The sequence below is a fragment of the Eschscholzia californica genome, unplaced genomic scaffold (assembly GCF_041429995.1).
Source record: "Eschscholzia californica isolate CP2 unplaced genomic scaffold, dmEscCali1.0.p SCAF_3, whole genome shotgun sequence".
Classification (NCBI taxonomy): domain Eukaryota; kingdom Viridiplantae; phylum Streptophyta; class Magnoliopsida; order Ranunculales; family Papaveraceae; genus Eschscholzia; species Eschscholzia californica.
In genome coordinates this window covers 64637679-64655798 of record NW_028238420.1, presented here as the reverse complement: position 1 = coordinate 64655798, position 18120 = coordinate 64637679, and the positions used below count along the sequence as shown (strand labels likewise).

At 34.9% G+C, this 18120-nt stretch overlaps 3 protein-coding genes across 8 annotated transcripts; 2 read left to right on the top strand and 1 right to left on the bottom strand.

Annotated features, from left to right (window-relative positions):
• Nucleotides 1–3970: 3970 nt before the first annotated feature.
• Nucleotides 3971–7880, top strand: LOC147553321 (protein neprosin-like). The gene is made up of 7 exons (XM_086669369.1): nt 3971–4607; nt 4732–4818; nt 5038–5265; nt 5652–5816; nt 6231–6284; nt 6429–6575; nt 7212–7880. Exons 1-7 carry the CDS (start codon nt 4383–4385, stop codon nt 7587–7589), a joined length of 1284 nt encoding a protein of 427 aa, XP_086525495.1. The 5' UTR covers nt 3971–4382; the 3' UTR covers nt 7590–7880.
• Nucleotides 7881–8058: 178 nt separating this feature from the next.
• LOC147553320 (2-oxoglutarate (2OG) and Fe(II)-dependent oxygenase superfamily protein) lies at nt 8059–12775 on the bottom strand. 6 transcript variants are annotated; one of them, XM_086669367.1, is made up of 10 exons: nt 12286–12680; nt 10560–10730; nt 10273–10435; nt 10041–10158; nt 9779–9848; nt 9623–9703; nt 9247–9303; nt 9054–9165; nt 8850–8947; nt 8059–8550 (listed from the first exon to the last, which is right to left on the bottom strand). In XM_086669367.1, exons 1-9 carry the CDS (start codon nt 12502–12504, stop codon nt 8850–8852), a joined length of 1089 nt encoding a protein of 362 aa, XP_086525493.1. In that variant the 5' UTR covers nt 12505–12680; the 3' UTR covers nt 8059–8550. The 6 variants fall into 6 exon arrangements, with proteins under 6 accessions (XP_086525493.1, XP_086525491.1, XP_086525489.1 ...); XM_086669368.1 differs by having other exon boundaries at nt 8414–8550; nt 8850–8901; XM_086669365.1 differs by lacking the exon at nt 8850–8947 and having other exon boundaries at nt 10560–10723; nt 12286–12775.
• A 3415-nt stretch (nt 12776–16190) lies between these two features.
• LOC147553319 (uncharacterized) lies at nt 16191–17000 on the top strand. The gene is made up of 2 exons (XM_086668705.1): nt 16191–16447; nt 16574–17000. Exons 1-2 carry the CDS (start codon nt 16191–16193, stop codon nt 16998–17000), a joined length of 684 nt encoding a protein of 227 aa, XP_086524831.1.
• The last annotated feature ends 1120 nt before the right edge of the window (nt 17001–18120 follow it).

The following is an 18120-nucleotide window of genomic DNA, read 5'->3' as shown; positions in this document are numbered from 1 at the left end:
CAATCCCACAGAAGTGCAAATTAAGGAATATTGAACTTGGGTATAAATAAAATTGTTTAGGTAGACTGTAGGCCATTTAATTCGTAAGCTATAGGCCATTTAATTGCTCGGACTTTAGGTCCAGTAGTATTCGGCAATTATCGTGCTCATCAACTCTGTCTCAATGTGTCAATGCCTTGTAACGACTAACGTAGATTGTAGTAATATCTGATATTCTCAACAGAAAAAAACTGTTATTCTCATTTAGAAGGGGGGAAACGGTAACGTGATAAGAGTGTGATATCTGATATCTCATCATCAAACTGAAGTAATAGACATGGGAGCCAGGATATGAAAAATGTGAATCATTTACCTTATGTGATGTTCGGTTATCTTTCTTAATAAAATCTGAATCATATACCCTCACAAGTGACAAGTGTGTGAGTAGTAGGAGTGGCCAAGAAATTTCGATTCTTAAATCTTTGATATAGGAAATGAACACTTACCTCTTATTATTTTGTAATTCATTAATTCAAGCAAAGTTCTTAGAAGTCAAGAACATCTAATCTTGGGAATATGTGTTATTAACCTTTATCAACTTCACTTTAAATCCCTCCTTATTAGATCTTTATAATTAACGCAAAAAATTTCGATATTGCCCGTTTTTATAGTTGGATGGTGATCGAGTTAGAGAGACAAAATAGTTTGATAATCATGGTATGTGTCAGATTGTTTGATGGACTCATTTGTCATGCCTATGGAATTAAAGAGATAAATTGTTCCATGATCATGGGTTTTGAATTGTTTGGTCAGATTAGTCATTGTATCGTTAACATCATGTAATATCTAATCACTAACTTAAACCTTTAAATGTTCGCCTGGTCTTAACAGTTTTTTTTTTTGTTGAACTAGTCTTAACAGTTGATATAGTGCATGAAATTATATTACTTAAGTGGCCATAAGTGATATGAGCAATGTAACATCATAATGATATTGAAAAGAGCAGATTGTATTAGAAATATTAGTTATCCGTGTACCTATACAATATATTCAATGCAAAGAAAAACTTATAAAATATGAAAATGAGTTTATACAAATGACAATGAAAATGAATTTGTAGGAAAAAAATGAACCTAGAGAGAAATGGTTTTGAGTTAATTGACTGTTCTAAAAATAAAAGTGAATTTGAAAAAACACCTCTCATATAATGCCCCACTACAATCCCGGCCCAATCCCGGCCGAGGTATGTGGCCGGTTGTTATTTAGAGAGAGTACTTTCTCTCTCTAAATAACAACCGGCAACCGACCACATACTCCGGCCGGGATTGTGGTCGGGCATACCATCCTTTTCCTTGGAAAAACAAGTAGCCCAAAAAAGAAGTTGATCGCATATTAGAACCTGATTAATGATCTTATGCTCGACAAATATCTCGGGTGAATCCCGATCAGGACATTTGGAGGGCATGATCTAGTGAGAGAAACTCAAACACTTGCAAGTATCCCAGGATTCAGCCGGGATACTGGCCCGGCATAGCATCAGGATGGGGTGGTTCGCGGAGAAAGACAAGAATACCCTTGCAAACCATCCATATAGATAGTTGCATTGTCATGCAATGTAATTAATCTAGCTAATTACTTCTCCCATTTGGGTGCCTTCTTCTTATTCCTTGCTGGCACTTGAACACAATCATTCCATAACCTCTTTCTGCAGACCCCTTTTTTGCTCATTTCATCATCGCTATTAAAGTATCAAGAATGTGTGAGAGATCTAGAGAGGGAAGGTAGATAATATATTCCTTAATTTCCTCCTCTAACATATATAATCATCTATTATCTCCTTTAATCCAATTTGTACCTACCCACCATTGTTGGATGATTTTATTCTTTTCTTAGACTTCTTTATAGTGGGCCTAATTATTTGGACTCCCGGATTCTTTCTAGCACCAATATCATCATGAAGCTGTTGGAAAAAATGGTGTTTAAGTTGAAATGGAAGGTGGAAAAATAATCGATGAATAAATTAAAGTTGATTACTAGACTTCAAAGTTCGATAATATCGATTCTTTTAGACAGTAACTCGCCCCCTTCTGGTATGAAATTACGAGTACACAACGGGTCAGGAACTATGCCTTCAGGATATGATGAAGCCCTTCAACAACTGCTTGGTTCAAAGTATGTACATTTTGACCAAGACCGAGAACACTCTTTGTTAATTAACTGATAAATGTAACAACCGACTTCGAATTCACCAAAAGCCTTTATAAATGAAATACCCAAAAATGCACGTTCACCAAAAGCCTTTATAAATGAAATACCCCAAAAATGCAGCTTCACGGTTTTGGGTGTTTAATTATGAAAAGAAAAAAAATACAAAAGGAGAGATTTAGAGAGAGAGAAAATTCCGTTGGATTACTTGTTTGTGGGTGCTGTTAAGTGGCAACTTATGCCACTTATTTATAGTACTGTACTAGATACCATCTAATGGGTGCATCTCTACACATGGGATACTCATGGATGAATGGATGTATCCATCCAATACCAACAATGGAAATTGTACCCATTGGGTATTTTGAAAAATATCCAACAGAAGCATTGTCCATGGTGGAGACAAATAAAACCTTATCTAATACACCTACACAAGAGTATATTAAATTAAATTGTTAATGTTGCTAGTTAATAGTCTTAGGTATTATTTGTTCTCCCCCCAGGTCGTATATGAAATTGTAACTAAAATTTTTAACCGATTCTAGTTACATTTCGTAGTATCTGTCTTTGTTTGACTCCTGATATACGATCCGTCTGAATGGTTGAGTTGGGCTGGGTTAAAGTTTGACGGGTTAGATTTAATTGAATAAGATGAATCAGATATCAGACAACAAGAAGAAAAAAACACACTACTTCAATAAGGTTCAGTCAAAACTCTGGTGTCTGAAAATTCTTCCGAAGTATTTACAAACGTATCCACATTATTTTTGTGGCATAGCGATGTTTATGTATATTTTTCTACATAGACAAACTTCCTTAGACAGTGTAAATTTGATAAAATAAAATGTAGAAATTGTGGCAATATATTCTAGACGTCTAAAGCCACTTCCTGACGAGTGAACGGAGACTTAGATAGATAAACACAACTCATTGTAATTTACCTCGTTCAGATAACTTAGATATCTGATCAGAAGCACTTTTTTTCAGCCAGACTCAGTCATGTTGGAATATATAGTGAGTGCATAATATGATGCACATAACCATATGTCTTGAAAGTTGCAAAGACAATGCCCAACCGGCACGTACTTCACAAAAGACTATATCATCTTATAAAGTGGAGAAATACAATATATTATGGTTATGATGATATTATAGTATAGTAAAGTATTAAGTATAGTTATGGCCGACCTACTCATCTATCCACAAGTATGTGGTTTAGGCTGCCTCTACTCTCTTTTCTTTTGTTGAAAAGGTTTACTCTCTTAAGTAGTCCCTGTTTTTTTTTTCTCAGTCAGATATGATATCTGATTCGAGGTGTTATTTAGCTTAGACGAGACAGACAAATCAAATTCAGACAATGAAAAATAAATACCATTGCAAGTGGTGTTTGCTTTTTGTTATAAATTTGGTTGAAATTTGTATCCGAGTTGGTTTTTTTTTTTTTTTTCCGGTGACTGTGATATGCAAATTGTCGTACTGGTCGACTTAGCTTGGTTTTTTAATTCATTTGAATTTGATATAAAATAAAACAACCAGAAATTAACTAAAATAAGTCAGATTCAGATTCAGATTCAGATTCAGATTCAGATTCAGAAGCATTTTGGCACTAATAAAACTAAAAAACAAAAGCTAAAAGCTTTCTTCTGTCTTGGTATTGAAGACTGAAAACAATTCCAATCTTCAACTTTCTTTGTTCTCACCATAATTAAATAAAAACCCTAGTTTCTAATTTTCTCCTTTTCTACAAATCCCATTACTTATTTTACACTTCTTCCTCGCCCACATTGATGAAACTCTCAAAAAATTAAACCCATTTCTCTGTTTTTTTTAATCAACCTCACGCCTGAACGTTTTGTCTGTCACAACTCCAAGACCAAATTATTTGAAGCCCAAAGTAGAGAGATAAAGTATAGAGAGAAAGAGAGAGAGAGAGAGAGAGAGAGAGAGAGAGAGAGAGAGAGAGAGAGAGAGAGAGAGAGAGAGGAAGTGGGGTTTTATGGGGGGGATTAAACCATTGGAAATGATGAGAGAGTGAACCTTGAATACTTATTCCTTGTTGGAAGAATTTAGAGAGAGAGAGAGAGAGAGAAAAAGTTCTATCTATACCCATGGACAAGAAGAACTAGGAGGAATATAATGGAAGAAAGAAGACAACTTAGAAGAGGAAGAAGAAGAAGAATATAGAAATTCCAAAATCCATGGCTTCTACTTGTTATTATATTACTTCCCCAATCATACCCATTTTTGTTAGTCTTCTTTTTCTTCTTCTTTCTTCAATTAATCCCATTAAAGCTTCACAATCAATTTCAATTCAAGATCATCAAAAGAATCAAACATTTAGACCACTTGAAGAATTACAAAAACTCAAGAAAATTCAAGCTCATCTCAGAAAAATCAATAAACCTTCTGTCAAAACAATTCAGGTTTACTTCAATTTTTTCTTATAATTAATTAATCTCTTATTAATTGCTCTGTTTTTTTTTCTCAAAGATTGAAACTTTTTGTATTTCTATTTGTGGGTTTTGATTATTTTTTTTGTTTTGACAGAGTCCTGATGGTGATTTAATAGATTGTGTTCTTTCTCATCAACAACCAGCCTTTGATCATCCTAATTTACTAGGTCAAAAGCCATTGGTATCTCTCTCTCTCTCTTTCTCTCGCTCCAGAACAAGAAAAACCAGGCCGATATCGTGCAGAAATCCTATGTGGTTTGCCGTGATTCGTGCTTCTGATTATTCAACACTAAAGTGCGAATCACAGTAAGCCATGTAGGATTTCTGTCCACAGTCTGCGTACTTTTTCTTGTTCCCTAACATTATACATGAAAAATGGAACTGAATTATTGTTTTTCAGGATCCACCAGAGAGACCCATATGCCATAATGAGAAAGGAAGTGTGTCTGATCAAAGTTTTCAGTTATGGAGATTTTCAGGGGAATCATGTCCTGAAGGAACAATTCCTATAAGAAGAACAAAAGAAGAAGATATATTAAGAGCTACCTCTGTTAGTAAATTTGGAAAAAAAATCAGAAATCCTGTTATTCGAGATTCTTCGAGTAGTAGTGAAGCTAACGATCATGAGGTTAGTAATTATGCAAAAATATTATATAAGTTTGAATCTTTTTAATTCAATTCACCAAAAGAAATGGTACCATCTATTTATTCGTTCGTTTTTGTTATATATTATGTAAATATTTTGGAAAACCCATAATTGTTAGAAGCCTCTCCCTCAAGGCGAATTCGAGAAGGAGTTTGTGAAGGAAAGAGGCGCCAATAACACTTACGGGAGGTCCCTATAAAACTTCCCTAAGATAACAACATTTTATTGATTCAAGTCAAAGAATTTTCAACTAACACATTTGATGGTTTGGTTTTTCTTTTTATTCCTTATTTTAGCTTTAAATGTTATTTTTAATTAATTATTTTGAAATAAAAATATTAATTATTAATAATGAAATGAGATACTAGCATGCAGTAGGATATGTAATGGGAGAAGAGTATTATGGAGCAAAAGCAAGTATAAATGTATGGGCACCAAAGGTTGCTAATCAATTTGAGTTTAGCTTGTCCCAATTGTGGCTTATCTCTGGTTCCTTTGGTCTTGATCTTAACACCATTGAAGCTGGTTGGCAGGCATGTACACACACTCTCTCTATCTCTCCCTTTCTCCATATATATTACTCAACTTTAGCGTGAAATTGTCGTGAATCTCCATTGATCTGTTTGGATTTGCCCCTCTTTCATCAAGAGATTGAAAGTCAAGTGAATCCAACCGTTGGTGGGAATTCACGCTGAATTTGTCGGTCTCCATATCTTTTTCCGATTATCACATTTTTCTTTTTTAATACCATGTATTTTAAGAATAAAAACAACCCAAAATGATATCTTGTTGCAAATTTATCAAAATTTAATGCACTGTCCTTTATAATGTTATTGACATCAAATTTCTACATGTTTAATTTATGTGGTTAATAAATATAAAGATGCCCTAATATTTACCATGCTCCATGTTTATTATATGCTAATATTATGTTGAAATTTGTTCAGGTGAGCCCAGAACTATACGGAGACAACTACCCTCGTTTCTTCACTTATTGGACAGTAAGTTTAATTTTACAATGCTTGACGTTTGTTATTACATTATTTTATCTATTATTTAGTATTTACTCAATTTGCATTATTTTATCAAGTAATATTTTTTCAGTAAGAAATTATATAGCATCACAAGTTTGTCATGATTCACAGACAGACGCTTATCAGACATCAGGGTGTTACAATCTGCTTTGCTCAGGCTTTGTACAAACTAATAATAAGATAGCTATCGGAGCTGCGATTTCCCCGACATCATCATACAATGGCGGACAATTCGACATCAGTTTATTGGTCTGGAAGGTATTATTTTTCCATTTAAAACCAAAATTTGTGATACTCCATGATTTAAAATATTCAATTAAAACTAAAATACCATTAATATTTTATACTTGGTAACCCTATATTCGGGTGAACCTATGACAGTTATTCTAGTTATACAGGAAAAGTATGTCGAAATGACCAGATTACCCTTTTCTTGTCTGTAAGATTCTTTTTTTCTTCTCCATGCGTGCCTAAAGAACTATCATGCCTTCTCTTGCTTTTTCTTTTTCTCCTTTTCTTTTTTTTTTCCTTTTCTTTGCTTTGCATTACAATAATAGTTAAGTTAATGGAGTAGTCTATCTTTGACCACTACCCCAAGCTAAAAAGATTTCATCTATATTTTTCGTTTTCGAAAAAAGATTGGAAGTCATTATTATTGGGGTCAGCTTGAGCCCACTTAGACTAATCCATGACCTAAAAAGTATAAATAGTGGAACGTAATTCTCAATGTTATCTGAATATCTAACTCTATTGATCACCTGATTTACATTTCTACAATTTTGTTATTTTAATCGGATGAAAATTTAGTCAGACATGTATATAAAGATGACTAAAGAGCGAAAATAATATGAAAGTAAATCCTGAGGTGATCTTAGTTTTTTTTTCTCGATGCAGGATCCGAACCATGGAAATTGGTGGTTAGAATTTGGGTCAGGATTACTAGTTGGATATTGGCCATCATTTTTGTTTAGTCATTTAAGAGATCATGCAAGTATGGTACAATTTGGAGGAGAAATTGTTAATACTCAAACTTCTGGATTTCATACTTCAACTCAAATGGGTAGTGGTTCTTTTCCTTCAGAAGGGTTTGGGAAATCTTCATATTTTCGAAATTTAGAAGTAGTTGATTGGGATAATAGTTTAATTCCTCTTTCAAATCTTAAAGTAGTAGCTGATCATCCTAATTGTTATGATATTCAAGGCGGGATTAATAGCGTTTGGGGTAATTATTTTTATTATGGAGGTCCTGGAAGAAATACGAAGTGTTCTTAACCCTAAAAAAATAGTTCAATTGAATTCGTTAAAGGTTTACTACTGATACGTTACCTGGTTGATTTTTCTTTCCCAAGGCTACTAAAATTTAGAATCGGAGTTTGCAGTAGCTCAAGGTCAATTAGTGGGCCAGATGTGTATGAAAACACAAGAAATGTGTTTTTCCTTAGGTGATTTTCGCGTTATTGTATTTTTTTTCTAGTGGGGTGATTCATAAATTTGGTTATCTTTAAGATGTAAATTTAAAAGTTTAAATAGTGAATATACCATGGTTTTCGAGATTTATTTTAATACGGGAAAATATTTTTTCCTTTCTGAATGATACATCTTGATCATTAAGCTAATCCAAAGTATAAAAATTCATAATCAAAATACGAAGCAAGTACAAAATGTGCTACATCGGTCTATGTCATCAGATTTGCATGTTTAGATTTCTATAAAATAACCGAACGTACAGAAAGTAAATAGATTTAACAAAAAGAGCACCAAATTGCATAAAAAAAATTGTTTAGTTCATCCAATCAAGGTATCAAGACATTACCTAATTTCTTATCTAGATTTGTAACAGCAGAATCTATAAGTTCGATCAAATCATCAGGACTAGAGATCCCACAAGAAGAGTCTATAACAAAATATGGAGCTTTAAAATCAACTTCAATGGCTTCATCTATCAGCATTGGATATATTCTCCCTAGAGAACTATACAGCCTCATGAACTCGGACTCCTTCATTACTTCTTCGATATTTAAGAAGGAATTGAAATTTCCAGTGACGAATATCTCCATGGGTTTCATGTTAGAAGCAACTTTCTTTATAGATGTAAGGTTCGAAATGAGATGGCGAATTATGGTTGATGAATCGTAGATGTGCTTGTGATTGTCTTTAGTGAGAGAGTGAAGTTGGATCAAGGTGGCAATGGTGAAGCGAGTGATGAAGATGAAGAAGTCGGTGAAGTTCATACCTGCAATAACGAAAAATTAGGATTAATACAATAAACTATTGAAGGGACGAGGGTTCGAATCTTACTGTCACGGGTTCTTTTTTTTGTGAAGCTCACTTTGGTCGCGTGATAAAATGTGTTTCTCTACTAAAGATCATGGTTACAATAAACCATGGATGATCATAATGGACTGAGACTGGTGATGAAAATTTGATCACGAACCCTAGATACTACACTACTCTTGAACCCATTTTTGAGACGCGTTTAGAGCTAGGAAAGAACCCAAGCTACCCAAATAGCCGAAGATTAAATGTGCCCACCTAGCCAGCTAGCTCAACTCGACGGGAGAAGTACCCGTGCAGCCCGGCCAGCCTGATTTTCACCCCAGTATAGTTACAACAAGTGGATTTTCCGCATACTATCAAAATCAACTCATGCACACAATTGAGTACATTTCCACATTATCAAAGTTAAATCCTGGTGTTTATCATTTATCATTTTCTAGTGAAATTTTTAATTCTTACCCGTGTTGGCTGCAAGGTTGCGCTGACAGAGGCCTTCAAAATCATCACATATGTCTTTGATGTCTTCTATATACTCTTTTGCTTCGTTGTAGTCTTTGAGAAGTAATTTCCACTTAATTATAACATAAACATGCAGTCAGTCATAATGAAATTTCGATATACAATTTATATGATTTGTACATGGTGTACTTACCACCCAAGAAAGGTTATAGGCGTTAAACCAGTTGTGGTTTATAGATATTGTATCTTCCTGTGAAAATTATCATAAGGTTCTCGTATAGGCATAAGATCGAAAAATATAAGCAAATATAACTGAGCAACTAAGTATAGATACAAAACAAAAAAGTATGTTCGCGATCATGTCCGAGGTTATGATTTTTGCCCTCATGTCAATGTCTGATACCGAAATGGTGATACCAGTACCGGTGTCTATGCAACTTACAACATCACCAATAGAATCTCGTAACTAAACGAAGTACATTGTAACTTATCTAGAAGGCAAAGTCCCGTAGTTTTGAAGGAACATCCGTTAATATGCTAATTTATGGTTAACAACTAGAGAGACAAACCATATTATGAACTTGATGGTACCATCCACTGGGTACAAAAATAATTTCATTTTGCTCTTGGGTGCACTCCAACCAAATAGCCTGCACATGTGATCTTGTTAAGTTGTTGACATCAACGACGATTTATATAAGGGAAGTAGCTAAATCTATAAATACCTTCTTAAACCCTGGAAACTTTGCTTCAGAAACATCTTCAAATATGTCATAGATACAGCTCTTCATGTGCCTGCAAGGATACCGGTACAGAAGCCTCTTTCAAATCAAGTAATGTATGACTAATTGGGTACTTTAATTTTCGTTAGAAACACCGAGAAAACAGCGGCTTAAGGTTGCACCCGTAAATTAGAGTCCTTTTTTAGTTAATTTTACTTCATCTGAAAATGCAATAACTATGTCATCGCTAAAAAGGTGCCCGTACCTATCAAAGACAAGGTGACACTGGGAAGGAGATAACAAAAACCATTTTTTCTTCCCACAGACGTTTGCCGACCAGCTATACGACCTGAAAACATCAGCATGAAGAGGCGTCCATGTACCTAAAGACGCAAAAATAAGTTTTTGATTGACCAAAGAGATCTCAGTATGATAGTAGAAGAGAAAAACAAAGTATTCAGCATATAAATACATGTATATCAAGTTTATGTATAGACCTTTTGATCCCATATAAACGAAACGATAGTCCGAGCAATCAACTTCATTCTTATCCTGGCAGATATTAGGATCGGTATGCATATCGTAACTGTCAAGATACAGGTTGAGCCAATCATCACGAAAGAATAACGGAGTGGTGTATGCTACATATTCTGGGTACTCCTGCGTATAGTTAAGGAAAATGAGAAAATAAATGAAACTATTGAGATGGAAAGTGGAGAACGTCGTCACCTCCTCGAGCAGTAAAGAGGGAAAAAGTTTATTCTCAGATGCCCATACGGGATACCTTTACAAAATGCCAGTCCTTCAGATATAAAAGTGACTGCATATTGCCTTCATAACTTGAAGAACTACTGCACTGTTCTGCGGATAACTTGACCCAGTTGTCAATGAACTCTGAGACAGACATCTCGGTTCTTTTCTGCTCAGTGAACTCTCTCTTCCCACAATCTGCAACCTTACAAGGAACGTAACTATCACTCAATCAATTGAACAAGAAGTGCCTGCAAAGTAGTTGGTATCGGCCGATCCACCCGACTAACTCGTGAACCAGACTAGGATCATGAGTACCTCGTGCGTCTCATACCAAACTCCCCGAGGTAGTTGTTATGTGTGAGACTTCGAATTTTCGAGGTTTAACTTGAATTAATAGAGTACAGTTTGTGGCTTATGTATAAAACAATATATAAGAGTAAATGAAAACACGGTCAAGTTACCCGGCCCAGATTAGTGGGTATCAGAGATCGACCCATTTCTAATCCAGAACCAATCCCAGCCCACCTCCTTATAGTGTTTGGTAACTTGGTTGAATCTTGGATCCTCAAGTTGGAGTCGAAATAACCATTTTCTTTAACCAAAATCTCTTAATTCATCCCGTCCCAACTCCTTGGAGTGTCTGGTGACTTGGTTAGAATCGAAAAAACATTTCTTTTAACCAAAACCTCTCTATTCATCCCGTCCAACTCCTTAGGTTTGGTGACTTGGTTGGGGTTGAAAAAACCATTTCTTTTAAACAAAACCTCTCCATTTCGTCCCAACTCCTTTGAGTGTTTGGTTACTTGTTGGAGTCGAAAAATCCATTTTTGTAACCAAAACCTCTCTAATCGTTCTGTCCCAACTCCTTAAAGTGTTTGGTAACTTGGTTGAATCCTCAAAGTTGGACTCGAAATAAACACTTGTTTTAACAAGAACCTCTCTATTCCCATTTTCATAAACAATTAAATAGTCCCTATTAGACGTTCTAAATGTTCGACACTAACCGACCCATTGTTTTGAGCAAATTGTTAGTCCTCAAAGAAAAGCAATAGGTGCAACTATAAGTCAGATACAACTAAAAGATAGACCTTCTAACTCACTTCTCATTATAAAAGGATTTGCACAATTGCTTATTGTGAAGTGTAACATTCAAAACACATCATTCTTACTAATACTTCAATCTAGGATCTAGGCAAACACTAGAAGTTTGAAATTGAACCAGACACCTATACACTATCCTATGCTATCTGACTCAGCCTACTTGGACTAGTAACTCGGCTACAGGCTTCGGGTAGCCCGAGCCAAACCTCAAGTATAAGGATTTGGCGAGGAACTCTCCTTGAGTCGGCCGAGTTACTCAGGATGGAGTCGGCCAGACTCGGCAGAGTAAGTAGAAACTCGTTATATGTAGCTATACCTCACCCAGCCTGACTAGGTTAAGTTACTCGGCTGGACTCGGTCCTTGCCCTTGGCCGATCCCGACCCAAAGCCGAGTCGGATAGACTTAAACACTATTTAAGCTTATACTAACCATCCCTAGAGACATTTCTAGTTTTCGAGCTCGATTTGTTTTAACTATATCATCAGAAGCAAATAACAGAGATGGGTATTAATAAGAACTTCAAAAAAACGAAAACCCATTAAATATAACTACAAATTAACACAAACCCACATCTAAATTTGGGGATAATCTGTATACAAACATGGATGATTGATAAGGAGAGAAAGAAAAAGTGGGTATAATCATAAGTTAATACCTGAACTTTTGATTTTTCAAAGTGGGAAGAGAAGAAAGGGAGATTAGGTTTTCCATCTTGAGTGACCCAATCAGAACAAGAGTTCCTCCACCCATCATCCATCATCAATCCAGTTAGAACAACAGGTTGATTCTTCTCTAGATATCTTTCAACAAATTCTTCATAACTCAGTTCTTTACCATTTACTTTCTCGATTTCCCCACCAATGTTGATACCCATTTAACAGTTTCTTGCTAGTACTAGTGGAGTAGTAATAAATTTGAAGAGCGAGAAAGAAGCACGATTGATTCAGAGGGTTAGCCAGGAGTAGCTATATTGAAGAGAGAGAGAGAGAGAGAAGAAGAAGCTTAATTCCCAAAATTTTCTTCGCAGTAAAATTTTCTTGTGTTCTCCTCACATATTTTCTCATGTCTCACCAAAAATAGAGAAAAATAAAATTGCTCCTTTAGGTTATCTAAATTAGTATAAAGTACATGAGGATGGAGAAACTATCTAGAGGACCACACACGGTAATGGACTAATGGCTATTTAAAGACGATGTCGGCATGCACACTCTGGTTGGTAGAGGAAATCGTGTGCCTTCAACACATTATACGTGTTTTACTGTCAGGATATCTTCACTCATCGTCTCTACTTTTACGAAATCCTAAATTCAAAGTTCTAGTTTTGTCTTTCTAAATGTAGACGAAGAGATCCAAGCTAGATTTTTAAGAAAGAGACGCTCTTCACCAGCATAAAGAGTGGAAGTAAAGAAAAAAAGAGGAGAGAGTTCGAGTTGAAGGTTGTCGATAACATTTTGTTAGAAAAGAAGGGTGAGGTAGAGAGGGGGAGATGGGATGAAGTAGAGGAAAGAAAGGTAGATAGTGTGGATAGCATAGTTTTATGTACTTATTTTATTTTGGGCCCTAAGAGTATTTTCATAAAAAAAGAACAAGTTGAAACGTTTTTGTTCTTGAGAGCTAAACCAAAACACTTATGAGGGCTAAATCGACATGTTGTGAAAAATTGGGGACCGAAAGGGGTGTAATCCAGAAAGAAAAGAACTTTATGATTAAGGAGAATACCGAATGAAAAGTGGAATAGTTAGAAATTCAAGGAAGTTTCTAAACCCCAGAAAATAGGGGAATTTCTAAAACCGAGAATTTATTTCCAATTGTTGGATTCCTTTTCCCACTCATATTTGGTTACTACTTCCTCATAAACCACTATATATATACATATATGAATAACAAATTCTATGAATTGACAGCAAAACCTAGAGGAGATACTAACAGAGAGAAAGAAACACCCAGAGAAGTAGAAAGAGAAAATCGTGAAGAAGAAGAAGAAGACAATGGACAAGCCCGTAAGTGGTGATCATATTTGGAAGTCTCCTCCAACTAGTATGGTTCTTGGTTGTGATATTATAGTTACTGAGATACTGACCAGACTACCAACAAAGTCATTGATGCGTTTTAAATCTGTATGTATACATTGGCAGTACTTAATTCAGCATGATTCATACTTTCATGATTTACACTTCACCCGATCCAAAAGTAACCCTATGATCCTCGTCGGTACAATAGGAAGTGAAATGTCTTTGTCTACGGTGCATCTACATGAACGCTTTGTAAAAAGTCAAACTCATGACATAAAAGTATGCCCGTTTCAGCGTTTGATGCCAGTAAATGGTTTGTTATGTTTTCACAACTCCAACAAATCCATTTTCGTTTACAATCTCACTACTAGAGAGAAAAGACAATTGGTAACAATAGAGGGGGAAAAAGAAATAAATTGTAGTCTTCGTAATATAGATCATAGTCACCTTGGAATATTTGCATTCGGATTTGATCCTATCACTAAAGTACATAAAGCCATTCGCATATGGTATGAACTGTCAAAAGTTAGTAGTGATGTTTACAAAAAGGTTTGCGATATATTTACACTAGGCAAAGACGACTCTTGGAGAAGGATTTATGAGATAATACCATGTGATTTCAACGGATATAGTTGGGCTTATATAAATGGTTTTATATATTGGAAGCCCTGTACTTACTCGAGAGTGGACTATAACAGAGTTCAATTTATAGTGGCATTTGATGTTGGAAAAGAAAAATTCAAAACGATCTCAACCCCTATCCCTACGGAGAGAATAGACGATTTGTTAGAGGTAGACGGATGTTTATCTATACTATGCAGAGACACAAATAACACTTTAAAAATGTGGATACTACGTGAGGATTTGTATGACAAAAATAGTAATTGGATTGTAGAAACTATTCACTTTAATTTCAAAGTACGTGAGCGGGTTCTTCAAGTTCAAACCATTGCTGGGACAGACTTACTTGTCATCGTACTTCAACTAAACTTAGCTACAGGCGAAAATAAACTAGAGTACTATCATTATGACCGGAAAAAGAAGACATCCAAAAAGGTAGAAATCCTATATCATGAATCCTTAATCGCAGGTTATGTCGCAAATCTGGTTTCCTTACAAAAGCAAAAATGAAACATACACATTCACTTTGCATCAATTTTGATAAGTTGTAGAGTACACAGATTTATTTCCTTTCAAGTCGAAACGACTTGTTCGAATTACTCAGATGGACTCAGGCTAAAGTTCGCCAGACTCGACGGAGTAAGTAGAAACTCTTTACACGAAGCTATGCCTAGCCCAGCCTGACTCAGTTGAGTTGCTCTGGTAGACTACGCCCCCGGATTATGATGGGAAAAAGAAGACATCAATGGTAGACCAAGTCGAGTTTCTGTGGAGAAACAAAAATTAATGTATTAAACACAAATATGCACTTGGCATCAATTAAGTTGCTAGAGTATAGACATTCATTTTTTGTTTATCAATGGAGTGGATTTGGATTTTTAAATGTTTTCTTTTCTCATAAAGTATGTAATTTTTGCTAGCAAATGACTCTAATTATCAGAGAAGACTTAATAATTAGATTTATTGTCAACACTTGTTTGGCCCAGTGGTTTAAAGTGTTGACGTAAACTCCAGAAGTCCATGGAGGTCTCGGGTTCGATCTCCAAAGGAGGCGGAACCTTTGTGTTATTGAATTTGAGATTATTAGGACAGAAATAATAATGTAGTTGGGCTTTGGGTTGGTTCTTGTTAAATTTCGGCAGTTATCGTGTTTATCACATCTTTGATGTATTAACGTCATTGTAATGAATATACTACATTGTAGTCAATTTCCAAAAAGATAAAAATAATAATTAGATTTATTATAATTATTCTTATTCGTTATTTGTTAGTAAACCAAAATAACATATATTTTGTGTTTGGTCTTTGACTCTAACTTTTAAATCCTATTATTCTTATTTGTTACTAAACAAATAAATAAATCATTTGAAATCATGAATTCGTGAAATCGTAAAATCTGAATGACTCCCGAATCCACGGATTCAAGATTTCTTCATCTAAACACACCATAATTAAAAAATTCACAAAATATTTTGAATCAATTATAAAAACATATAAATATTAATTGTACGTATTGTTGAAGATCATTTTAAAAAATCGAATTGTAACTCACTACCGACAAGACTATTGTAGATATAGTCAACATTCGAGTATGAAAGATAGATTACGTTTTACTTTTTTCATCCCATTTTCCTTTAATAGATTTTCAAGATTGAGGATTATATTTCAAACACTAACCTACATCTTTATTTTTGTACAGCTTGTATTCCATAGAAAACGTTGTACTCAACATGGAAATATGAACATATATATAGTATAAAAATACTAAAAATCTATTTTCTTTAATATTTCAAACATTCAAAAAAACAATACCTTATAAAACTTCTATCTTTAATCTATAAATAGAGAAGCTTGGTTACAACAAAGATATAGAAAAACTCATTCACTTTTAGTCTACTGGTTTCTTCCTCAACTCTTATCACTCAAAATGGCTCAAATGAACTTCTTGAAACTCTCTTTCTCTCTATTTGGTCTCCTTATATCCGCACTTAGTCCAAGTCTAGCAAGTGATAATAAAGCCTTCACTTTTCCTTCGACTTGTGGACGTATAGAGTGTCCCAGCTTTGATGTCATTGATTCTGGAAATGGCTTTGAAATTCGTCGGCTCAATTCATCCACGTGGATATCCACTTCTCCTATCGAGAACATCTCCTTTGTTGATTCCACTAAAACTGGTTTCCGTCAGTAAGAATTAGAATACTCTTCATATATTTAATTTTAAAATTTCTTTTATTATCGTTATTTTTCTTTTAAAATAAATCTATTGTCGGAGACAATATGTGTCTAATTAACATATTCATTTTTTTACAGGCTATTTGATTATATTCAAGGGAAGAACAGTAATAATAAGAAGATAGCGATGACAGCTCCGGTACTAACTCATATTACTCCAAGTGATGGTCCTCTATGTGATTCCTCATTTGTTGTTAGCCTTTACACCCCTAAAGAGAATCAAGCAAATCCACCTACTAGTAATGGGTTAGCTGTTCAGAAGTGGAGTACCAAATATGTCGCCGTTAGACAATTCGGTGGGTTTGCATCGGTTGACTCTGAAGTTGGAGAAGAAGCTGCAGCACTACACGCTAGTCTCGCAGGGTCTAAATGGTTGTCTCTCATTGAAAAAAGTCGGGGTACCAACTCTACTAAATTAAATTATACCGTGGCTCAGTACAGTTCTCGGTTTGAATATCAGAACAGATTTAATGAGATTTGGTTGTTGTTTGACCAAGACAAGTGAAGAAGACCATACAAGTAATGATAACAAATTAAGTAGCTAAGTTAAATCAAGATTTAATAATATGAGTTTATAATGATTCTAGTTTACATTTATATGTCACATATTCTTGTGTAACACAGGATGAGCGTACATCCTAACAGTGGAGCATTGATAAATTTCTATAAGATCATTGTGTGGCTTGGTTCTTGGATTTTAATCTTTGACTTATATATTGTTTGTTTGGTTTTTGTTCAAAACTGGTTATATGTAGTTACGTTTGGCTCCCCCTGATTCTAGTTTACTCCATTTTGATCGTAAGGATATTTTCATAAAAGGTTACGAAAAATTTAAAAGTTAGGACGGGGCCAAATTAAACCGTGGCTAAGTCACAAATTGAGAGACAAAACAGAATTAACCTAACAAAACACTTCAAATTGTGCCAGGGCATAATTGTTGTATGCACCCATCTAAACACAAAGCCTCTTCAAAAGTTGGGTGTGAAAGGGCGCGTTTGAAAATCAAGGGAATGAATCCCATCAGTTTGCCTGGGATTAATATATATAATAATAATAATAATAATAATAATAATAATAAAGTACACAGTTTTTTTTCTGGAAGACGACTATGATCTATGTACACAGTTTTTCTGGGATTCGAACCTGAGACCCTCAGGACTTTCTGGATTTTATGACAACACCTTGGAACCAATTGGGCAATCAACTGTTGACAAAGTACACAGTTGGAAACCAAGATTTTGATTAGTACTATTTACTGACAGAGAAAATCGGGAGAAAGAGATTTTATTTCCAATCACAATTTCTTCTATTTATTCACTGCAAAACAAAACCAAGAGAACATACTAACAAAGAGAAAAAAATGCAGAGAAGTAGAAAGAGAAAATCGTGAAGAAGAAGAGGATGGACAAGGCCGAAAGTGGTGATCATATTTGGAAGCCTCCTCCTACTAGTATGGTTGTTGGTTATGATATGGGTGGAAGCTTCTTTTTATGCTTCCCAAAAGGTTTTGTGAGATATTTACACTTGGAAAAAGCAATTGTTGGAGAAGGATTGAAATGGAATTACCTTCTGAGCTTCACATTGTATGTTGGGTTTATTCAAATGGTTTCATATTTTGGAAGCCT